The sequence below is a fragment of the Vipera ursinii genome (assembly GCF_947247035.1).
Source record: "Vipera ursinii genome assembly, chromosome: 3".
Classification (NCBI taxonomy): domain Eukaryota; kingdom Metazoa; phylum Chordata; class Lepidosauria; order Squamata; family Viperidae; genus Vipera; species Vipera ursinii.
This window is the reverse complement of record NC_139516.1, coordinates 87,830,891-87,856,862: the sequence shown is the minus strand read 5'-3', so window position 1 is coordinate 87,856,862 and position 25,972 is coordinate 87,830,891. Positions and strand designations below refer to the sequence as shown.

General features: G+C 41.3%; 1 protein-coding gene across 3 annotated transcripts in view; it reads left to right on the top strand.

Annotated features, from left to right (window-relative positions):
• Positions 1-25,972, top strand: part of CDC14A (cell division cycle 14A) — an 86,655-nt gene that overhangs the window by 49,606 nt on the left and 11,077 nt on the right. For all 3 annotated transcript variants that reach the window (XM_083359927.1, XM_083359926.1, XM_083359925.1), the window contains exons 6-13: positions 4,014-4,080; positions 5,088-5,150; positions 6,176-6,263; positions 8,518-8,748; positions 10,684-10,822; positions 18,976-19,135; positions 20,189-20,298; positions 24,783-24,830. In XM_083359927.1, coding sequence (XP_083216053.1) covers positions 4,014-4,080; positions 5,088-5,150; positions 6,176-6,263; positions 8,518-8,748; positions 10,684-10,822; positions 18,976-19,135; positions 20,189-20,298; positions 24,783-24,830 — 906 coding nt within the window. The remainder of the gene's footprint in view (positions 1-4,013; positions 4,081-5,087; positions 5,151-6,175; positions 6,264-8,517; positions 8,749-10,683; positions 10,823-18,975; positions 19,136-20,188; positions 20,299-24,782; positions 24,831-25,972) is intronic.

Here is a 25,972-nt window from a genome sequence, read left to right as displayed (position 1 = left end):
ACACCTGTTTCTTAATTTTTCAATTGATAGTTGAATGGGGAAGTACCAAAATTTGATTTTTAAGATTGCTTCTGAATTGTGCAAGCGCTATCTGAATCAAATTGTATGTTAGGTCTCAGCCGTAACAGAATCCAGTTCAGTATGTTTTGAAAGATTTTCTGTATCTTTTCTCCCAGATTTTCTGTTTGTTTGTTTTAAAATACTTAGCAATCGGATTATACTATGCAGTTAAATATCATCAAACCTTGATGTTGACTAAGAGCAACGTAGTTGTTAATCATTCAGCCCGATTTCTGACATGGAAGATGAAATATATCAGCACAAAGAAACACAAATTTGCTACTGATAATATGTCATAATATGAAATTAAATTTGGCATCTGGATACCTATATCAAATCCTCCTTCAGAGAGCTTGAATAAAGGACTGCTTGTTTCCCAGGTAAAGTTGTTCTGTGTATTTAAGGAAGACTAGAATATTTGCATCCAAAAGAAGACTTTCCGAAAAATCGACTCTGGAAGAAAATTAGTAATTTTCAGATGCTACACAAAGAACAGTTTGGATGGAATAGAAATTATTTGGGTATATTATAATCAGTAATTTACATGGTATAAAAATATTTGCTAATTCAGTTCTGTTTCTGAATACTCAGAGACCATCAAGTGATATTCATTTATACTGCAATATTGCATGTGCATTTATTTTGTCTTGCTTTAGATGAGGAGAGATATAGGTGCTTCACCCTTACAATTAAGGAGGAACTTTCACATGCAGAATTTTGTATACTGCTTATCAAGATAACTTAATTTTACTTATACAAATTTATACTTCTTCACAACTTTGTTTTCTAGTATTAGTTGAAGAGCTAGAAAATTGCACATATTTTTATTAATCTTATCTTGATACCTGAGCTTTAACTAAGCATCTTCTGTTAATTGCAACTACTACTACAAAAACACTACTATAAAAAGTGCTTTTACAGTAAAATCTGCTGCCAGGATACTGTTATAAGTGTGGACTACATATGCAACATAGATACTAAGCAAAGAGTTAAAACCATTTTTAAGTTGGGAGTTCTATGCTTCTTTAGATTGATATATAAATTACAATTGAGAACATTCAGATATTTGTTGCATAACATAGAAATAAGATATAAAGATAAATTAGCTTACTGACACTCGGATGTTTGCTCAGGTTGCAGGTGGAAAGATTCATCCATAAACTTTGGGCTATATTATTTAACATTTGTTTTAATCAATGAATTAAAGGGTTTTTTTGGGGGGGGATTAAACATTTAAAGAAAAGTACTTAAATAAGATATATATTGGAGGTGTGTTAGCCTGTCCAACATACAAAATGTATCTTTTATAATAATGGGATCCTGAAATTTATTTGTATCTCTTCTGAGAACAGATTATTTTTTAGATCACATTTAGTATTATAGCTCGTTGTTGTCACATTAGACTTGTGAATTTTAATTAGCAGATCTGGCAGAACATCATTTTCACACACTTGGTTCTTAGATGACAGGCATTTAGAACTTGCCTTAAAGGTTCATTTGCTATTTCATGTTAATTCATCTTCACTTACATCTCCTTTAAAACATTATGGAGTTCTCTGTTTGATTGAAATCAACTATATATATTGTAGTGGTTTTTTTTGTACTTTAGCCCCGTTAAAAACTTTATGTTTAATATATCTCATTGGGAAGAATCTAGTTGCCTTTGCTACTAATCCTGATCATAAAGCCTCAAACACTGTAAAGCTCTGTTGAATGTTGAATGATTAATCAGAAAATATACTTCGCCTTGGGCAAGAAACTGTATTTTGCCCAGCTTTTCCCATGCATAAATTTCAAATTTTCCTTTTATAAAGCATTAACAAGTTTAATTAACAAAGAAATTGCTCTGTTTTAAAAATATGGTTTCTGCTTCTTCCAGGAGCAAACTGTAAATATTCAGATTCTATCAATATCTGTAATATTTGTTGCACTAACTGACACAATTCTCACAGGAGAAAAAATACACTTTGTTCCTTTTACTATTGATTATTTTATAGGAATAACCATATCTTTCATAAGTTAAAGAGAACACGCATATACTCTTACTGTGAAAATAATTTTCTTAGAAGTCGATTGAACTGGAGGTTACAGGAATGGGGATTGATATATATGCAAAAATTTGTATAAAAAATATATTAAAGCAGAAATATATACACATTGTCCTCTTAACAGTAATCCAGTAAAATAAAACTCAACACTTTTAATAGTACATCACTATTTTTAATTGGAATTACAAAATGGATATTAGAGATTCATAATTGTCTACAGACACTGGACATTTTGGTAAACATTAAGGTATTCAATTTTAATTGTAATCACGAAATATATAATATATGAATGTGGTAGTAACTGTACTGCTTTTACACTTCAACAGTATCGTACTACTGGTACTCCTTGACTTGCAACCACAATTGGAATTTTGGTTGCTAAACAATGCAGCCATTAAGCAAGCCATCATGTGATTTTCAGCTATTTTTGCTACGGTTGCTACGGTTGTTGATTGTATCACACAGTTAAGCTGCAATTGTTATAAATGCAAGCCAGTTGCCAACCATTCAAATCACAATCAGATAACCGCGAGGGTAGTACAACTATTTTGACCAGAAATATTGAGAGATGTAATATTAATTATGTAATATGAATTTTAGAAATAAATAAAAAACCTAAAATAATAATCATCTAGGTCAGGGGTCTTCAGACTTGGCCCTTTTATGACTTGTGGACTTCAACTCCCAGAATTCCTCACCCAGCGTGCCTGGCTGAGGTATTCTGGGAGTTGGAGTCCACAAGTCATAAAAGGGCCAAGTCTGAAGACCCCTGATCTAGGTGAATGTAATACAGGCAGTCCTTGACTTACAACCATTCATTAGTGACCCTTCCAAGTTACAACAGCACTGCAAAAAGTGACTAATGACTGTTTTCACACTTATAACTGTTGCAGTATCCCCCTGGTCACATGATAAAAATTCAAATGCTCAGGGTGGTTGTAGTGTCCTGGGGTCATGTTATCAGCCTTTGTAATCTTCTGATGAGCAAAATCAATGGGGAAGCCAGATGCACTTAACCACCATGTTACTAACTTAACAACTGCAGTGATTCACAACAAGTGACAAGAAAGGTCGTAAAATGGGGCAAATTTCACTTAACAGATTTCTCACTTAACAAACATTTTGGGCTCAATTGTCATAAGTCGAGGACTACTGGGGGCTTTTTTACATGTAATCCACCTTCTGTTGTCTTCTAGTTTATTTTTATTCAAAGTAATGTATGAAAACTGTTAACTAAAATACACTAAAATAATGGGCTTTAGAATAATTCCATTAAATGGGAATGTAAAGTGTGTAGAGATACTGTACAATTTTCATCCTCTTAAAAAAATCAGTTATGAGATTTAAAAATCATCCTATTAATCTTTTAGATGAGTACACATTCTTTAGTTAGTAGAAGCAACCCCTCTACAGATTTAGACATATAATTGAACTGTGATATCAAGATTGAATTTTTTAGAAATCTAAAAGCTTGGAGGCCACACGTCACTCACTTCAGTGTTATTGCTGCTTTCTGTTCCTCTGACACAGACATGTCAAACACAAGGCCCCGGGGCCAGATCCAGCCCAGGAAGTGGTTTCATGTGGCCCACGAAGCCATCCTGGAAACAGTGAGGGAACGGCCCCCACTGCCTTCGCACTGGCGCAGAGACCCTCCTGCCAGAAACCCTCAGATCTATCCCACTCCTGCCCAGGCCCCCATAGACACCCTTGATGCGAACGATGTAGAGCTGGCCACGCCCACCTAGTAGGCCATACGCACTCTAGCCACGCCCACCCAGTAGGCCACGCCCATCCTGGCCACACCCACCCGGCCCCCTGAGGGCAACCGCAATGCCGATGCGGCCCTCAATGAAATTGAGTTTGACACCCCTGCTCTGACATGTTTATATTTTCTTTTCATAGGGATGCTTCGTTTGGGAACTGCACATATAATCTATCTATCCTCGACTGTCTACAAGGACTAAAAAAGGTAACATCATAGTGTTTACGTGAAAGGAAATAGCTTCCTAGAAATTTTCCAAGAGTGTAATAACACGGGACATTGGTAGGCCAAGATCAGCCTTACTTTCCTTTTCATCCTTCAAAATCAAGCAATAGCTTAGTAATTTTTCAGTAGCTTCAAGTTGGGTGTTTTATGGTTTTCTTTTTTACATGTTTTTTAAAACCTTTGAGGACATAATTAAGAATAAATAACAACATAGATTGGGAGGGCAGTGGACTAAGCCTTTTTAAGTGCCCATTTAGGATACCCTAGGAACATTTTCCAGTCTATGGAAAACATAAAACCAATCAAGGTGCTTTGGTTGAAGCAGCCCCAGTTTGTTTTTACATATTTTTTTTGAGGCGGGGAGGGTTTGCTTCACATTATTAACAATATGTGAATATCAGATTGGGACAGAACAAAGAACGTGCAGTATCTAGTGTAGTGAAAATAAATCCTAAAGGTTTAGGCTGCTAGAGAGAAAAGGGGGTTACCATGCAAAAACAATGGCAAACAATAAAATTCCAATTTCTTGGGTGTTATGTTCTAACAAGATGTTAAGCCAATTTAGAAAGTGGACTGTTTTTCTTGCCACGCCTCTGGATGGATAATTTCAAAAGTTCCTGATAAGTTTCCCCCCCCCCCAAAGCAAGAAGTTTCTAGTTTAAGAAAGAAGCACATACATCTTCTGAATTTAACCATTGGGAGAGATAAAAGGTAGCATCTCTAGCAACATGTTTCTTGTTTCTATTACAGTCTGTTTACTTTTAGTTAGCTATTCTTTCTGGATCAAAATGGAAGCTTTTGAGTCAAGATAGTTGGTTTTGCTAACTACAGCAACAAGTAATCTTGTTTTGATTATAACTATCAACAGCATAAAAACAGTGTCTAAAGATGTAAAATAAGCACTAATTCCATGTATATTATTTCAGAAGGGACTGGATTCTTTTTTTTTTATGAACAGCTCCATGAAAATTTGATATGCTTTTTTCTAGGCCTTACAACATGGATTTGTTGATTTCAAGACATTTGATGCAGATGAATATGAACATTACGAGGTCTGTATATCTTTTAAATGCTGAAGTTGCTAATTTACAGATAGGAAATTTGGTGTAGTAGTAATGATTTCTAAATTTGTTCTGTAGGTTTTGAGTTTCTTTATCATAAAAGTACTAAGGAAAAGGAATAAAAGATTAGTTACAATTACAGCATTATCTGACACCTGAATAAGATAATTTATATAATATTTAATGGTATTGAAAATTCATTGTTGTTACAAATCTAGGAAAATGTATTGGTTGATTAATTCCCAGACCTAGAAAAGACTTACATTTACTTGACAATTAGCTTGTGGAATCTCCTCATTACTTTAGGTTGTACTAGTGTCTGTTTCATTGAGCAAGTGATTTGATATCTTTTAGCCTAATATTAGCACTAAATCTGAAACAATGCTTTAAGAGTATAGTTGAAAATATATATGTATTAAGTCACATTTTTTTCAACAAGGAATAATAGGCAGATTAACCAATTGCTATGTAAAATCATTACCTTAAGTAATGTTAAGATAATTCGTTAAGTTGATATTTTCAAGCAGTGCTTAAATCTTCAAAATAATTTCCACTTATCTGCGTAATCTTGCTACTAAAAGTATAATATACAGTGATTATAAAATCCTACTCATAATTCATTATTTGATATAAAAGGAGTTACATTTGGTCTTGTAAAAAAAATTAAAGTGCAGGAAGCTGTATTCACAACATAAAATGTTAACGGTGATTGGTTTTAATTGTGTATTGTTTTAAACATCAATTTTACAAATGTTAATAATATGGCATACTTCCATTGCCTTTGTGAATTCTGAAAATAAAAGTAATTGTTGGTCCTTTTGATGATTCATCAGTAGAATTAGATGGTTTTTTTTTTAATACTAGCAAATTTCCTTGGGTAATCTTTCAGCAAACTGTTTTCTCTGAGTGACATTAAAGCAAAGATACATTTTGATGAACTTTTCAAAACAAAATGCTATTCAAAAATTGAAAAGAGATTTTTTTAAGTCTTTTTTTTCTCCTTTCATTTTCCATAGAGGGTAGAAAATGGTGACTTCAATTGGATTGTCCCTGGAAAATTCTTAGCATTTAGTGGACCGCATCCGAAGACCAAGATTGAAAATGGTATTTGTCTTCTTTTTTTTTGAGGGGTGGTGGTGTAGAATTTTGGTTTTGTTTCCTATGGCTAATCATTGACTATAGTCCAGAGTTGCTATGTTTACTCAAGTAATTACTGTCCACAAGAATTGTTTTGACAAATCTTTTGATAGCAATTCTGAGTAGCAACTTTGGGTAATATTGAAATCCAGGAAGGAATCTCATGCACAATAAGGCCTTGGGTGAATGCAGGCTTTTGGACATTATATTGTTTAGGAAACAACAATTGTTTACCAATACTGAAAAAAATAATTTTTAGTATGAAGGCAACTTCACATTTTCAGCAAGTAAAATAGTCCATCTAGGGAGAGTTTGCTTATAGTAGCAAAGTCTATGTTTTTACCTCTAGTTTTTAAAACTTTTCACCTCTTCCCCTTTAAAAATACCCTCAAATCTCCAGGGTAGATTTTGAGAAAATGTGGAATTGAGTTCTGTGTCCCATAACACAGTTGAATTTCTTTTCTTAAATCCACGTTATCCAAGTACACATTTTTGAAATTTTGATCATCATTTTAAGGCCATCCATTGTAATGAAAATCCCTTTCTTTTGCTTGTAATTTTCAGTCTCCTCTAGTAACCAGTTTCTAAAATCATTATTTATCTTTGTTATGACTTACTCTATTCAAGATAGCTAAAATACATCTGTTCCCCACAAGAAGCTGTTTATTTTTTATAGCTAGCTAATTGCAAAATCTTATAGCCAAAGTCAAATCAAAAGCTTATTTAGCTCTTTTTTATTTCAAATTCTTTAAGTTCTTAAGCCTATGATTGATTTTTCTTTTGTTCAGAGTTGAAGATAAACTCACCTGATGAAAACATTTTAACCATTTTAAAGCTATTAAGATTTGCGCCAACGAACTTGAAAATGATAAATAGGCAATTTCTAAAAGTGATTAGGAAGTGAGGTTTGTGACTTCTGGGGAATATATGGTAAACTGAAGGGGTACAGGTGACAACCGTGGTAAAATGAAGAGCCAGCTAGTAGAGTAGCTTTTTGTAACTCCTCTCTGGGCAAGGAGAGGACTTGAGATCACCCACAGTTGTTCCTCATGAGGAGACTGCAGGATAGTGATCTCCAGTGGGTTTAGAGCTCTGGGAGATGAAGGAATAGCCATCTTGCTCAAACCACCATCGGAACCTTCAAAGGACACTAGATTCATATACTACCTTTTCTAATCACTTTTAGAAATTGCTTTTTAAATGCTTTTCAGCTATTAGGATCCTTTGGATCAACGAGTTTGAACACACAGGGTGAGTTTCTTTCAATTCTTAGCAAAAGAAAGATTATATATAGGTTTAAGGAAAATTTTTTTGAATAAACATCAAAAGGGTAATTAGAACTTTGATTCTGGAAAGTAATCACATGATGGTACTTTATTTTCCAAGGATTAGACACAACGCAGTGTAGCAAATCTGTACAAAAACTACAGCATAATAAAAGATTACAAGGTTGTTGCTGATTTTTGAATGTTTAGAAAAACATAGTTGATATGCACCTGCAATTCCATGATCACTACCAATTGATTTCCCCCACCCCACCCCCCAAAAATATCAGTTTTATCTCAGCCTTATAAAATCAGTGAATATTACCTTAAATACATATCCATTTTTAAAACAATTTCATTTTGGTACTATTTTAAGAAATTGTATAAAAAGAAGTGATGGAAATAAAGTATGTGCATGTAAAATTTCATTGTGTTGGATATAGTTAGTTAAAGGAAGAAATAGCAAATCAGTCAAAATAACTATGCCAAATCTCTCTCAAATATTTACAGTTGTATGTAGTACTTTCCAAATATTCGAACTTTTTAAAAACTGTTATCTGTTTTTCATGGTGATGAAGATTCCACAAAAAAGCTTTCTTCCGGTTTAGAACTAACAAGAAGAAATAACTTCTCCAAATATTAGCTGGAGATCTTTAATGTTCTGTGATGTTGTTATTGAAGATCTTTTGGCTATAACACTAAAGCATTCAGCTTTGCAACTTTGAATAGACTTGCCTAATAAATATTTGTATTACCAATAGAAGAGAACATCATGATATTACCTAGTTGGGTAATGAAATGTCTGCAAGAAAACAACCAAGCTCAGAGAGCGCCAGAACCCCTCAATATGTGCATTATTTTAAAATAATTTATTTTCCTCATATAGTGTTCTTAAGGGTTTGGCTACTTGGAGATGAGATGGAAACATCCAAGTATTCTCACTCTGCTTGTTGTAGGTTATCCGCTTCATGCACCCGAAGCCTATTTCCCATACTTTAGGAAGCACAACATAACAACCGTCATAAGACTCAACAAAAAGATTTATGAAGCAAAACGCTTCACAGATGGTGGGTTTGACCACTACGATCTATTCTTCATTGATGGTAGCACCCCGAGTGACAGTATATTGCAACAGTTTTTGAACATCTGTGAGGAAGCAGAAGGCGCTGTAGCTGTACACTGTAAAGGTAAGTCTGAATTGCAATACTAAATCCGTTCGACATAAAAATAAAAATTAGAATTAAAATTTCTATCCTAATATATTTGCCGACTTGTATAAATTACTCCAAATTATACATTTTAAAACTCTGGCCTTAGCTAAAATGTTGCATTGATTTTTTTTTTCCTATCTATGCAGAGCCATTTTTATTCCACTGAGTGATGCTGTTACCTTTTTTTTTGTAAAGATTTCTCTTTAGTATTCTTTAGAATGTTCAGTTGTTATCCATTTGTAAGAATAGTAATGAACTTCCATGACTTGTAGGTGGGATGCCTTAACATCTTGAATCTTCTATTCCATAATATTTCAATGAAATGATTTCACTTGAAAATACAGAGGAAGCAATGTCACTTTTTTCATTAATAACTGACTGTTATTAAAAACATTCTCAGACTGCCTCCATTTGTGTTAATTCATGATACAGTATATAATATATTTAATCAGTGGTGGGATTCAAATACCTGAACAAATGGTTCTCTGTGTGGACGCCACTTCTGGAAGTCCATTCTGAGCCAGGGAGGCCTCCCAGACCCAGAACTGCGCACCAGAAGTGCATGGACACCACTTCCGAAAGTCTGTTCTGAGCTGGGGAAGCCTCTCAGGCCCAGAACAGCCCACCAGAAGTGTGTGGACGCCACTTCCGGAAATCTGTTCTGGACCGGGGAGACCGGCTCAGAACGGAGTTCCGGAAGTGTCATCCATGCACTTCCAGCAGTCCGTTCTGGGACTTGTGAAAGGGGCTAGGGCATCATCTGGTTCACTGAGGTCAACAAAAAATTAGCTACCAGTTCTACCAAACTGGTCCAAACCGGCTGAATCCCACCACTGTATTTAATTCATATTCTAACATCTTCACCCTGTTAAATGGTTCCACACATTAAAAGGAAGATACTAATATTAAGGTAGTACTTGGTTTACAACAGCAATTAGGACCACTAATTGTAAAGTGTGTAGTTGTTAAGTGTGACATCATGTGACTGTGTCACTTAGTGATATTAATTCCAGCAATCCTGGGTGACACTGTTAAGTGAGGACCACTCGAGTTGTTAAACAACCTCGTGTGGCCACAAGTGCTGACTACCTACCAGCTTCCCCATTGAGTTTGCTTGTGGGAAGCTGGCAGGGAAAGTTGGAAATCGCAATCACATATCTGTGGCTTGTTGCAACATTGTAGCCATGAGCTGGGCGATAAGTACTCAGATCACGATTATGCGACTGCAGGTATGCTACAATGACTGGAACTCCAAGGACCCATTGTAAGTCCCCCCCCCATTCAGTGCCATCTTAGCTTTGAATGGTCAGTCAATGAATGGCTGTAACCTGAGAACCAGCCATGCAGATCTAGCTCTGCAAACGCTTTTGATTTGACATTTGTAAGAAATAGGGCTACACAAACCCTTGAGAAGTAATCAAAGTACCTTTCCGAATCAACATTTTGGAGGATCAAGGCAAAGCTTGGAATGTTTAAAGTACACCTTCTTCATTTTGGAAGTATTTTCTGTGCATGGATATACCTGAGAAGATCATGATAAAAGGACTTGAGTCAATTTAGTCAAATCAGCAGGAGCTATGGCTACGTCAGTATTCTGATTTATAGCACTCGGGGAAAAACCCAATATACCCGAATTCTGTAGAACAAGGAAGTGAAATGTTCTAGATTATCCCCATCAGGAATAGAAAAGGCCCCAGTGGTTAAAACATAGATCAAGCTGTATAGAATATACAGGTTAATTTTTCTTTAATACAGCTATGACATTTCTCCTCTCATTTGACTATGAATTTTGTAAAACCTGAGACCTAGAAACAAATATTTAGAATATATTTTGCATTGTTCAGTGCCAAATATTCAGCTGTTGGATCTCTAAAAATTCAATGTTTATGTCTTTTTTTTTCATTAATATAGCTGGGCTAGGAAGAACAGGAACACTGATTGCTTGTTACATAATCAAACACTATAAATTTACCCATTCTGAAGCCATCGCCTGGATACGAATGTGTCGGCCAGGTTCTATTATTGGACCCCAGCAACACTTCCTTGAAGAGTAAGTATGAGAACTACATTAATCCTATAATAGATGCTCCAGAATATGTTCTTTTCCCCACCTGCACTGCTTAATAAATATTTATTAAGGCCACGAAACATGGTAATTTCTTTGGGAACTCCGTCTACCGAATTGTGTATATTGTTTTGATTATACAGTTTAATGAGTCCTGGAGAAGGTGTGTATAGTATTACACTGCTGCTGTAATGTTTTATGTTATTCAGTTTATTGTATTACTCATGTCTCAATATGCTGTTTTTAAAAAGAGTTCCAGGATAAAAGAGTTCCAGGAATCGGTTAAGTATCTTGAAAATCTTTGCCCCTTCTCTTGGTTTTGTTGCCTGAGCATATCTCAACGAGTTACTTCCCCTTGTCAATATTTTGTGCTTTTTTGTAAACTGTATCTCAATCTAATCCTCAAAAGAGAGCATCAGGACCTAATTAAAGTTCATTTGTAACTCTCCAACTTTTGTTTGAAGTCAGCTAATTTTTTTCATCTGCCTTTGGAGAAAAAGGAAGAAAAAAAATGCATTCATTAACTTTGCTAGAAGTAGCTAAAGGTGTAGAAAAGCTGATAATTAGCAAGGTTGCCTATCTGTGGTGCTAATTGGTATGGATCAGATCAAGCCATCTGGTTTGCACTATGGGATTTATGGCAGTGGCAATGAACATCTGGTAGTTATGTCTCAGTGATAAAAATTGATTTAGTGCATCAACAAAATGCATGATCCTCCCCACAGCGTGACTTGGGTGCACATACACGCTATAAATACATCACCCAAGGATGAAATTTGCACAGGACTTTCTGATTTTATACCAGTACTGTAATATTATAATACTGTAATACCATAATAATACTGTAATATTGCCCAGGTATTCCTTCAGGATGAATTGCTAAGAGCCATATAAAATGAAGCATGAGGTGTGAGGAATGCCTCCAAACTGTACAAGTGTTACTGCGTATTATTTCATACTTAACAAGGTAGTGAACGCCCTACCTTCAAAATAATTATTGAAACAAGCCATCCTTCTTTTTTTGTACATGATCATGTATGAAATGGTTTGGAACAATATAGATAGACCAATATAAACCAGTGTTCCTCAGCTGTGGCAACTTTAACTGTGGCAGAATTCCCCAGCCAGCATTATAGTATTTTGACAAATGCAGAGCATTATGCCCATGATTTGTGCCCTCTGTGGTAACAAGGGACCAGAGATGGGGCTTGGGGGACACTGCTTCATGATGATTATGCCAGGGGTTAGGGATTTCATGGAGTTGTTCACCCTGTTCTCTGTGCTGGTTTATATCAGTGCCTTGTTCCTCCAGACAACTATTGGCAAGCTGCTTTTGGTGAGAGCAGGGCAGACAATTTTGCAATATCTCCTCAGTCCAATGGAGGTTAACATAGCAAAGCTCGATATCACAGTGGAAAGGCAACTTTCAGTAAAGAGCAGGCAGGATAAATTCTGAGAAATAATTATTTGGGTCCATTATTGATTTGAGATTTATGGGTTTGTTTCTTGTATGCAAGTGTTGCAGATTAACCATCCAAACCTTTTTCTGCCATAAATTAGATTTTTGTATGGAAGTTTCTTGTATATTCCTTGCTATGCTATTACAAACTGCCTTTGTCTCTAATTTTTTGACATTCATTGCCTTGACCCCTTGTTTTGTTATCGGTGATAGTTATCATAGTGGGCTTTAAAAAATAAGGAAGAAGAGTGGGATATTTTTTATTTTTTAAAAAAAATTGGACTGAGGCATACAATACTTTGCAGTTAAAACAGTGATACTGCTGCTCATTAGGTGATACTGCTCTGGATTAACAACCATTAACAATCTTTGGCTGGCATGACTATACACCAAGATGCATCAAACGCTGTTACCTTCTCACCAAAGTAGTATCTATCTATCTACATGTGTTTGCATGCTTTCAAATTGCTAGGTTGGGAGGAGCTGGGGCAAGAACAGAAGCTTACCCTGAATCATATCGGGAAACCAGGAGTTTCCAAGCCGCAAAGAAAAAGCCGGCCCGGCCGACATTTGACAGTTGACAGCTGTCAAATGGCCGCCCGAAGCAACGGCGCACGCGCACCGCCCAGCCGGCCGCCATTCCCGTTGACAGCTGTCAAAGGGGCTGCCGGAGGCCAATGCGCACGCGCCAGATTTGACAGTTCCCGGAACTGTCAAATCCGCAGTCTTCAACCTGGTCCTCCGAACTGAGCTAAGCGCTCAGCTGAGAGGAATTCCCCGACAGCCGCCGAGCTGTCGAAGTACTGTTTGTTGATTGGCCGTCCTCCGAACGGCGGGGAAATACCGCTACCTGATTGGCTGTTTGTTTTGACAGTTCGCTATATAAGCCCGGATTGTTTTGACAGTCAGCTGCCGGGAGCTGAACCGAATAAACCTTTCGAATCTTGCCTATGGTCTCGCGTCTGTCTTTTTAAAGACAATTCACCTGGCGACGAGGATGGGATCCCGGTACTATAGAGCTGCCAACTGAGCCGAGTCACACCGCAAAGGAGTTCCGATCCCTCCCGCTGACGAGTCACTGCTGAAGCCACTTGGAGGGCAAAGGAACCCTTTTCAGCAGCTTGGACAGTACTGTGGACCCAGGCCATGGCAAACTTAGGTCACGTCAGAGAATTCGACGTCCGCCATCCTGAAGGATGGGAGTCGCACTGGGGACAAATTGAAGGCTACCTCGTTGTCAATAAGATAACAGAGGACCGCCACAAAGCTGCCGCCCTCCTCTGTCTCAGCGGGCCCGCCGTCTATGACATCGCCGTAGGGCTTTGCAGCCCTGACCCCATCGCGACCGTCCCGTACGCCGTGCTGACTGACCGCCTCAGCAAGCATTTCATGCCCCGTCGGTCCGAGCTATTCTGGCGCCTCCATTTCGCCCGCCGCCACCAGCAACCGGGCGAAACTACCACAGCTTTCATCGCGGCAGTACGTCACGCCGCCCGCAGGTGCCAATTTCCTGACCTGGAAGACCGTATCAGAGACCAGGTTATCGCCGGCCTCTCTAACGAGCGGCTCCAGCGGAAGCTGGTAGCCAGGCCCACGATGGACCTCGCTCAACTCACGTTAGAGATCATGGCCTACGAAGATAGCCACCGTGAGGTCTCTCCGGTGTACAGAGGCAGCCCGGCCGGTTCAGTCCACCACGCCAGGGAGCCAGACGACGAGCAACCAGAGACCTACACCGGCGTCGACGACATCATGACCCGTTTCAGCAAGATGAGCGCCGACCACGGAAAGAACCGCAGGCCGTCCAGACCAGCCGGTCCGGGTTCAAGGCCCACCGCCACAGGGCTAAAACCAAAGTGTGCCAGCTGCGGCGGGGCTCACGCCAGAGCCACATGCCGTTTCAGAAACGCCAAATGCCACGGATGCGGGAAGACCGGGCACATTCGCTCAGCATGCCGCAGTTTGAACCGGGAAACCCTCCACGAGCTTGAGGAAATTCCGGCAGGTAGGACCCAGGTCCCTTCCCCAGCCAAAGGAATTCCCCGGCCCTCAGTCTTGTCCATACGAGCCAAAGCAAAAAGGTCGCCCATCCATCAGTTACAACCCAAAATTAAAATTTGGGTTAAAATTCAAGGGGTGCCCTGCGAAATGGAGGTCGACTCCGGCTCCTCAGTTTCAATAATGTCTTGGGACACTCTCAGAAAAATTGGGTTAAAAAATAGACGCCGTATTCCCCTGCAGCCCTCCAAAATACTCCTCGCAGATTTCCAGGGAGCTGCTATTCAATTAAAGGGACAGGCACGAGTAAAAGTAGAATATAAAAAGTTCCTGGGACATTTAACGATCCAGATCACTGAGGCACCCAGGTCCACCCTCCTTGGGTTAGACTGGTTTGAGGCTCTGGGCATCCACCTAGAGGGCACCAACCGTATACAATCCCAAACATTAGAACAGGTTTGCCAGGCGTTCGCAGACGTTTTCGACGGAACGCTTGGCAAATACACAGGCACCCCTATAGACCTCAAATTAAAACCTGAGGTAGGTCCCATCCGCATCAAGGCAAGAAGGGTCCCCTTTGCGCTGAAACAAAAAATCGAGGCAGAATTAGACCGTTTAGTCAGCCTTGGGGTCCTGGAACCAACAGACGGGGGAACCTGGGAAACTCCCATAGTCACACCAGTCAAACCAAATGGTGACGTCAGAATATGCGCAGACTATAAGGCGACTCTAAACCGCGCCTTAAATCCCCATGCATACCCAGTGCCAGCTGTCAGGGACGTGCTGTCAGAAATCGGGTCCGGTTCAATATTCGCCAAACTCGACCTAGCGCATGCCTTCCTCCAACTACCTGTCACCCGAGAGACAGCTGAGGCACAAACCATTGTCACACACCGAGGCGCTTTCAGGGTGAACCGCCTCCAATTCGGCATCTCAGTGGCTCCTGGCATCTTCCAGGAAGTCATGGAGAAAACATTAAAAGGAATCCCAGGTGTATGCCCCTATTTCGATGACATACTCATCGCAGGGGAATCAGAAAACAACTTAGCAGACAGGCTACAAGAAGTATTATTAAGATTTAGGGAGGCGGGGCTAAAACTTAAACGGGAAAAATGTTCTATAGGCGTCCCATCTGCAGATTTCTTAGGCTACAAAATTGACTCGCAGGGAATTCACCCCACGAACTCAAAAGTCCTTGCTATCAAAGCTGCCCCTACCCCAAAGAATAAAACCGAGCTCCAAGCTTTCCTTGGACTTTTAAATTTTTACCATGCTTTCCTGCCAGGGAAAGCAACAATCGCAGAACCCCTCCACAGGCTGCTTGACAAAGGGGCAGCCTGGCAGTGGACAACAGCCCACGAAAACAGTTTTAGAACACTCAAACAAATGCTTTCCAGCAACGCCACTATCTCCCACTACAAAGAAGACAAACCCCTCTGCCTAGCCTGCGATGCATCCCCATACGGGATTGGAGCAGTTTTAAGCCATTTAGACAGCAACGGCACCCATGCCCCGGTGGCATATTATTCAAGAACTCTTTCCAAAACGGAAAGAAATTATGCCCAGATTGATAAAGAAGCCCTGGCAATCGTAGCAGGAATAAAAAAATTTCACGATTACCTTTACGGCCGCCCCTTTGTGATTTACACAGATCACAAACCACTGCTAGGACTATTCACTTGGGACTGTCAGACACCCCAAATCTTATCTCCCAGGATGTTGCGCTGGACAACATTCCTCACAGCATATTCCTACCAATTAATATACAAGCCTGGACACCAAATGTGTCACGCTGACGGCCTCAGCAGATTGCCCCTACCCCACACAGAACCAGAACCAGCCCCAGCGGGCAACATCTTAGCTATTCAAGAGCTCCCAGAATGCCCACTGACAGCAAAAGATATCGCTACCGCAACTTCATCAGACAAAACACTTAGCAGAGTGTTAGCATGGGTACACACAGGCTGGCAAACCTCTTGCCCAGGCACAGAGTTTCAGCCATATTTCTCCAGGCAAACCGAACTAACGTCACACTTAGGATGTTTACTCTGGGGGTGCAGGGTAATCGTGCCTTCCAAACACAGACCAAAAGTACTAGACACATTACATGAAGGCCACCCTGGCATCGTAAAAACAAAAGCACTGGCCCGCAGCTACGTCTGGTGGCCAGGAATAGACCAAGACATAGAAAAGTACATTGCTGGCTGCTACCTATGCCAAGAATCCCGCCCACTCCAGCCCAGAGCTCCAATTCACAAATGGGAACTCACAAAAAACCCCTGGTCCCGCATCCACATTGATTATGCCGGGCCCTTCCAGGGACAGGTCTTCCTCATAGTTGTAGATAGTTATTCCAAATGGCTGGAGGTTCTCCCGGTTCACAGCACAACGTCTGCCGCAACCATTCAAGCCCTCAGGGGAATCTTCGCAACACACGGTCTCCCCGACGTTATTATTTCAGACAATGGCCCTCAATTTACTTCTCATGACTTTCAGATCTTCACGAGGAGAAATTGTATTAGGCATTCAACATCGGCTCCCTTCCACCCATCGTCCAACGGCCTTGCGGAGGTTATGGTGAGGACCACCAAAGACGCCCTTAAAAGAATCATCACAGGAAACTGGCACCGTCGTTTGTCACAATTTCTCTTAGCCCACCATTCTACGCCCTGCACATCCACCGGCAAAAGCCCAGCCGAACTACGATGGGGCCGCCGCCTGATGACACGACTCGACAGACTCCACCCCGACAGACTGGCGGCCGAATTAACACCCAACACCCAGCCAAAAACATTCTCCAAAGGACAGAATGTTTGGTCCCGAGATTATGGGGGAAGGGATAAGTGGGTTCAGGGGGTTATCCTGGACCAAACAGGACCATTATCATACACAGTGGACACTGGGACTGGACTCATACAACGCAGACACTCGGACCAGCTCCGACCCAGGTCACTGCCCAACCCCCCTCTGCAACCGACTCCGGGCGAGCCTACACCAGCCGACACCCCCGGACCTGACGAACTCCTTCCCCAGGACCCACAACCACCTGCTGAGCCCCACCAAGAAACAACTCCTCCAGCCACGCAACCCGAAGGGAGCAACCCCTGCCCCCGACGGTCCAGCCGAGCCAGAAGACCCCCCGCATACCTCGCGGACTTTGAATGGAAGGGAAACCCGCCATCTGTTAAAGAACCTGTTAACCATACTGTTTTAAAATGTTCAACTGTTGTTATGCATAACATACCTTTTCAGGGGGGGGGAAGGGGGTGAATCATATCGGGAAACCAGGAGTTTCCAAGCCGCAAAGAAAAAGCCGGCCCGGCCGACATTTGACAGTTGACAGCTGTCAAATGGCCGCCCGAAGCAACGGCGCACGCGCACCGCCCAGCCGGCCGCCATTCCCGTTGACAGCTGTCAAAGGGGCTGCCGGAGGCCAACGCGCACGCGCCAGATTTGACAGTTCCCGGAACTGTCAAATCCGCAGTCTTCAACCTGGTCCTCCGAACTGAGCTAAGCGCTCAGCTGAGAGGAATTCCCCGACAGCCGCCGAGCTGTCGAAGTACTGTTTGTTGATTGGCCGTCCTCCGAACGGCGGGGAAATACCGCTACCTGATTGGCTGTTTGTTTTGACAGTTCGCTATATAAGCCCGGATTGTTTTGACAGTCAGCTGCCGGGAGCTGAACCGAATAAACCTTTCGAATCTTGCCTATGGTCTCGCGTCTGTCTTTTTAAAGACAATTCATACCCCATCACATTGTACTTGGGTCTCAAATTGCCAACCTTCTAGTCGACAAGCCCAGCACCTTAACCACTAAGTCACCGGACCCCCTTTCTATAAGAATAGGCTTTGTAAATAAGATTCAGTTGTGTTGATTTTTTTTTCTAAATCAACCACAGTCTCTTTCATCTGTTAGTTTCAAACGTCTAAGTGGACATTTTCTTACCTGCAATAAACCCCAAATGCTGCCCAGAGAATATCCAAAATAAGTGTTTTAGGAGTTCTTGGTGCTCTCTGAGCTTGATTGTATTGTTGCATCTGATGATGTCACCTAATTTGGATAATAAAAATTCTGCAAGAAAACAACCAAGCTCAGAGAGCACTAAGGACCTCTTATTTCGACCCTGACCTCCAAATGCTCTCTTCTAGTGACAAACATTTTAATTATAAGGGCCAAAGTCTAACTAGGTAAAGGTAAAGGTTCCCCCGCACATGCGTGCTAGTCGTTTCCGACTCTAGGGGCCGGTGCTCATCTCTGTTTCAAAGACGAAGAGCCAGCGCTTGTCTGAGGACGTCTCCGTGGTCATGTGGCCGGCATGACTAGACGCCAAAGGCGCACAGAACGCTGTTACCTTCCCACCGTAGTGGTCCCTATTTTTCTACTTGCATTTTTACGTGCTTTCAGACTGCTAGGTTGGCAGAAGCTGGGACGAGTAACAGGCACTCACTGTTACGCGGCACTCGGGATTCGACCCGCCAAACTGCCAACCTTCTGATTGACAAGCTCAGCGTCCTAACCCACTGAGCCACGGTGTCCCTAACTAGATCATCCAATAATTGTGTGAGATTGCACAGATTTAAAGATTAGAAAGGCACATACTGTATTTTGAAAGAAAGCCACACTTCATCTTCTATAGTACAATACCACTGGTACTAATTTTATTTCTGGTACTATTGAACAGAAAACAGTCGATGTTGTGGATCCAAGGCGACATATTCCGAACTAAACAGAAAACAAAAGAAGTCGCTGAAGATAGTTTGAGCAAAGTTTTATCTGGCTTCGATGAAATTTCTATCAGTGGAACCTCAACTAGAATTGAAAATTTGGATAAATATATAGAGGTAAGGTTGCACTGGAATAACCTCCAATCACACCTAAAGAACATGTCAATAATTTCAGAAATAAAATATTTGAAGTACATTTTGAATATATTCAAAATGTTTGACATATATAGTATATTTGTGTTGTAACCCTTATAATAAAAGAAGTCAGTATGATTATTGAAGTAGCACATTGCAGGACTTGGCAAAGAAAGAATAAAGAACAAGGTGGAACGCAGTGGTATCCCATGCAAATATGATAGGTTCAATAGCCCTTTGCCAAAACTGCAGTCTAAAATAGGTGTTTTAGTGACTGAAAATTAATCAGTGTCGTCATATTAATGATGACTTATTTTCCTCCTTTGTAACTTGATTCCTGACATCATAAAACTTTGGTTTAATTTAAGCCAAAAGTTTCACTCCAAGGAGCAAGGTAAAGAAGCAGAAGGCAAAAATGTTCTCACGTGTCAATGTTAAAGGTTTTCCTGCTATTTTAAAGAGGTGTGGAAAGAATCGCTGTGATTATTTATTAAATTTGTTTTATATTTGTACTGCACCATTTCTCTGCAAGTTTAAGTGGGCATACCAATGGTGGGGTAGCTTGGATTAAGAGAAAGTGATTGGCCCATGGTCACCCAGAACTCTGTGATCAGCTGTGGTGTTGCAGCTGGTTTTCCCCCTTACCTTAACTGTAAAGTCTTGGCCAGCCTCCCACCAATAACCCTGTAAAAAGAAGGAAAGCATGTATGTGCTCACACTACATTGTGCTTTTTGACCTTCAGTCATATGGAAATCTGGGACAAGTTAAACTCCCCATTGCTTAAATATGTAGTATTTATTTTCCAACAATTTCCCTTCAGTCTGTTGTGCACGCATTCACTGTTAAGTTTGTCTTCGTTGTGTTATTCCTTTTTTTTTTTGCTTAAAATATTTTCATAGATATAAATTCTACCAGTAAATTGTCAGGAGGAGTCAAAATAATGAGAGAGAGAGCGAAACCCGTGGTGATTCTTGTGTCATAGATTTTGTCCTCAAAATGTTTTTTTTTAAAGTAAATTATTTCGTGTTTTCCAGAATGATTTGGAAGAAGATTTAGAAATGAAGAGTGACTTGACTCAGGGAGATCAACTTCGTGCCTTAAAACTTCAGAGGCAGCCACGTTCAGCTACAACAGGAGCTCTTAGGTAACCTATTCAGACTTGAATGATTCTGTACTAATATTGAATTTTTCTTTAAAAAAAATCACACTGAATTTTATTTTACTTTTCTAATGATCTAGGGCAGGGGTAGGCAACCTTGGCTCTTTTATGACTCGTGGATTCAACTCCTAGAATTCCTGAGCCCAGCATGGCTCATGAGCATGGCTGGCTCAGGAATTCTGGGAGTTGAACTCCACGAGTCATAAAAGAGCTAAGGTTGCCTATCCCTGATTTAGGGTATGGTTATAGCATCCTTCCACAGTACATTTATTTATTTATTTATTTATTTTATTGGTTTTATATACCTCCCTATTCCCGAAGAACTCAGGGCGGTTTACAGGGCAAAGTTAAAAAACAATATAAGTTAAAATAGAGTTAAAATAAAATTAAATAACAATTAATAGCCCAAAAATTTAAAAATTTAAAACCCATCAGTCCAGGCCAGATAAATCAAATAACCAGGTTTTTAGGTCCCGGGGAAACGAATGAAGGTCGGGGGCAGTCCGGAGATCCACAGGCAGATCATTCCATAGGGCAGGCGCACCCACGGAGAACGCCCTTTCCCTGGGGATCACCCGCCGGCACTCACTGGCGGCACCCTAAGGAGGCCCTCCCTGTGGGAGCGCACAGGACAATGGGAAATTGATGCTGGCAGCAGGTGCTCCCTAAGATAATCCGGACCCATGCCATTTAGGGCTTTATAGGTCATCACCAGTACCTTGAATCTCACCCGGAGGGCAACCGGAAGCCAATGCAGCTCGTGGAGGAGAGGTGTTACACAGGAGTATCGGGAGACACCCATCACAACTCGCACGGCTGCATTCTGCACCAGCTGAAGCCTCCGAGTGGTCCTCAAGGGCAGCCCCATGTAGAGAGCATTGCAGTAGTCTAACCGGGAGGTCACGAGCGCATGAGTGACTGTGCATAGGGCATCTCAGTCCAGATAGGGCCGCAACTGGCACACCAGGCGGACCTGGACAAAAGCCCCCCTGGTCACAGCTCCTATATGATCTTCCAAACTGAGCCGTGAGTCCAGGAGGACGCCCAAGTTGCGAGCCCTATCAACGGGGGGTAACACCTCACCCCCCCATAGTTAACGATGGACAAAACTGGTTCATCCGAGATGCCGGTATGCACAGCCACTCAGTCTTGGCGGGACTGAGTCGAAGCCTGTTTCTCCCCATCCAAACCCGGATTGCCTCTAGGCAACGGGACATCACGTCGAGGGCATCACTGGGTTGGTTCGGGGTGGAAAGAAAAAGCATACTGATGATACCCCACCCCGAAACCGCGAATGAGCTCACCCAGCAGCTTTATGTAGATGTTGAACAAGAGGGGAGAGAGGACCGACCCCTGAGGGACTCCACAAACGAGAGGCCTCAGGGCGGACCTCTGCCCTCCCATCAACACCGACTGCGAGCGGCCCAGGAGGTAGGAGAACCACTGTGAAACAGTGCCCCCCACTCCCAACCCCCTGAGACGCCAAAGTAGGATACCATGGTCGATGGTATCAAAAGCTGATGAGAGATCTAACAGGACTAGGACAGAGGAACAACCCCTGCCCCGAGCCCACCAGAGATCATTCACCAGCGCGACCAATGCCGTCTCCGTGCTGTACCCGGGCCTAAAGCCCGATTGGTACGGGTCTAGATAATCAGTTTCCTCCAGGAACAAAGGAAGCTGATGCGCCACCACGCTCTCAACAACCTTCGCTAAAAAGCGAAGGTTGGAGACCGGACGATAGTTGTTTAAAATAGCCGGGTCCAGAGCAGGCTTCTTGAGGAGGGGTCTCACCACCGCCTCCTTCAAGGCAGCAGGAAAGATACCCTCCCTCAAAGAAGCAGTTATTACTGCCTGGAACCAGGCTCGTGTCTCCTCCCGAGCTGCATACACCAGCCAAGAGGGGCACGGGTCCAATAAACACGTGGTGGAACTCAGTCTCCTCATGATCCTGTCCACTTCATCCGGGGTCACAGGATCAAATTCATTCCAAATGACGCTTTCAAGACTGCTCGATTCTTCCCCGTCAGTCTCCGCCCATTCAGAATCCAGACCGGCCCGAATCTGAGCGATCTTGTCCACAAGATGATGACTAAACTCCTCGGCCCGCCCCTGCAAGGGCTCCTCCCTCACCTCCTGATTAAGGAGGGAGTGGGTCACTCTAAACAGGGCGGCCAGGCGATTATCTGCAGACGCGATGAGGGCAGCGAAGTAGACTTCACTGTCCTCATCGCCACGAGGTAAAACCTCGTAGCGGTTCTCAACCGCAATCGGTCAGATTCAGACCGGCTGGATCTCCAACTGCTCTCCAGACCCCGTCTCCGACGCTTCATCTCCCGGAGCTCCACAGAAAACCATGGGGTCCATCGGGATCTGCGCCGGATCAGGGGTCGCAAGGGTATAACACGGTCAAGCGCCTCGGTGGCAGCCCTTTCCCAGGTGTCCACCAAGGCGTCGGCCGGGCTGTGAGTGAGGGAGATAGGTATAGACCCAAGCGCCGTCTATAAATTTGATCAGCTGCTAAAGCATACAAGAAGTGGCAAGTAGTTCTCGATTTATGATCATTAATTGAATGACTGTTTGAAATTATGACGTGCTTTAAAAAGCAACTTATGGCTGATCCTTGCACTCGTAATCATCACAGCGTCCCCAGAGTCAGGTGATCTAGTTTGGGCAACTGGCATGTATTTATGATGGTTGCAACATCCTGGGGTCATCTGATCACAATTTACAACCTTCCGGCAGGGGGGAAGGGGAGCAAAGTCAACGGGAAAAGCCAGATTTGCTTAACAGACAGATACCCACTTAACGACTGTGGTGATTCGCTTGCAGTGGCAAAAAAAGGTTGTAAAATTGGGTGTGACTCACTTAACCATTTAGTGAGCCACTTTAGTGATAGACGTTCTGATCCCATTTGTGACTGTACATCGAGGACTACCAATAATGACAAAAAGGGATGTATTTTATCCATAAGATTATCAGGGAGATAAGCCTCTATTGGCAATCCTTATGACATTTCTAAGGTTGTAGCAGTCCGTTAGACTGTGGAGTACTATTTTTTTTTTGTCTTTATGTTCCATGAAGGTCACCCCCCCCACCAAAAAAAAAAAATCAGGCTGCATTTTTAATAAAGTTCAGAATACGTTTGGTTGCTTAATAGTCATCTTGTGGTCAGAGGCCCTAAAAGAGCAAGATGAATTGAAAGGGATGCTAGAAAAGCTTTGTAAAATTCTGAGGCAGCTGAAACGAGGCATCAGCTTCCAGATTATTGATGCATCGGTTCTGTCCCAGTAATTATGGTTCCTTCCTTTCCAGCCAAGGTTTTTATATCGGTTGATTATTTTCGCTGCAGTTGTTGATAGTTATCTTTTTTTTCTTCAACCCAACAGAATTTTGGAAAGAAATTATACAAAGGGACTCTCGGTTCATAAACAAAACTCTACGAAAGATGAATGGAAAAACAGCAAAATTTACTATGGGGCGTGGGGGGGGAGGAAAAAGTTGGCTGAAATGGTTCAGAAAAGTCTGCAGAAGAAAAGAATATAATCCTCCTGGGTGTTCCTAAGAGGAAGGCAGTTGGGCAAGGACTTGCAGATGCAATGTAGTACTTTGATACACAGAAGAAAATGCAGATCCTCCTATAACTACTGATGTTGAGGAGGCTGGAGAGAATTCCAACTGCCATGCTCTCCATGCTTTTTCCTACCTTGCTTTTCTTCTGGTTGATAAACGATAACCGAGATGGAAAGTAAAAGTAAAAACTGAAATGATCACCTGGCAGCATATTTCCAGTGTTCAGCTAAAAGTTTTAGCCCTAATCTACTATATGTCCCTCATTTTGTTTATATGAAGGTGCTAGTGATTGAACCTGGCCATGACAACCTTGTGTGCTGTACTATTGACTTGTTACTCCTATCACTTATCCTACAGATGGGTAGTGTGTCGAACTCTGAACTCTCTACTGTACTAGCCAACAAAATGAGAGCATGGGGTGATGGGGATTGTAATTCAATTGCATGTTTGACCTTCTTCATGTTAGGATCATTGAAGAGAATCCTATTTTGAGTACCAGGTTATGTAAATGACAGTGTGCGAGCACCAAGCCTGAAGATTTTTTATTGATGGCACTGTCTTGCCAATTCCTTCCATAGGGAGATGGATTCAGCCAATTTCCAGTCTTCATGAGCAATGGTAGAAATAATTTCCTTTTAAGGAAGACATCTGCTAGATTCAGAGAGGGATCTGGGTGACACTCCAGAATTTATGTATTATTTATTTATTTATTGACATATTTACTTACTTAATTGCCTGCCCGCTTGCTTGACTGCTTTTCTGAATTTGTGGGATATGTGTTTAATTTAGTGTATTAGATTGTTGGGCAAATAAATATTGGCTATATAAATTCAGTAATATATAATATATCCTTTTTACTTTGACACTTCTTATGTAAAATATTATTGACTTTTTAGGCTAGAAGATATGAAAACACACGTCAGATCCATATCCCAGCCTTTCAGGTATTTGTTTTGATTGTTTAGAAAAAAGCAAGTTCATTTATAGAAGCCTTCTGAATTTTTCCTGTTGCAATAATAATTATGTAATTATTACATATTACTAGTAATTACTAAATATTACTAAATAGAATAGCGCTGTAGTGGTAAAAGCTGTTCACTGTGTTAAATTTGTAGATCAAAGAATGGTTTTGGAATTTGTTCTTACTAATAATATTTCATAACCTTACTAATCAGACTGTGAAATAGCAAACATTTATATTTGTGATCCCATGCAATCGTGCTTGTGGATAAACTGGGTCTATACATGTATAGCACACGACACATGTCTATTGTCTATTCTTTGAGACTTCAGTGGGCAAAAATTAAATTTTGGAAAACTATCTTACATACAGCTTCATGGCTTGATATGTAATTCTTCATAGATAAAACTATAGTAATATTTAAAGCAAATTGAACTGTCTCATTGAAGCCTGATTCATATATCGCAGTATACTAGCACTGATACATTTCCATGGGGCAAGTTACCTTTTGAAGATGTATGGGACTTTGGATTCAGTTCCAAAAAAGCATTATCTGTCACTTGCCTGCAGCTCCTTAGAGCAGCTGTCTTTTCCTGAAAACTATTGGCAGCAATTTAAAAACTAAACGTTGTGAGGGAGACAGCCTCAAATGCCTGCCAGGAGAAAACTGCTTTGAGCAGAAATGCCAGCATTAAGGAAGGCTAACCAGAAGGATGGGATGCAGTTTAAAGGTACAGTGGTACCTTGGTACTCAACTGCTTTGAAACTCATCGAATTTGGTACTCAATGCATTTTGACATGAAAATTTTGTCCTGGTACTCATTGTTTGTTTGGTACTTAATTGCACAAGCTAGAACTTGTCGTTGTCGGCTGCCTTGTGACTCACTACATTATTCCTTATAGGAAACATTTGTTAAGTATTTATCATTTTTGCTACTCGTTGCACCTCCTGAAACCAATTAATGATGAGTACCAAAGATACCACTGTATAAATCAGCTTTCTCAATTGTCTGCAGATATTATGGATTTGGAGCCTGGTTAATTCAATAGCAGGTTCATTCTTTGAAATACTTCTGAAATTTCAAGTCACAGGTGATTTTATGGAAATTGCATTGTGTGGTATAA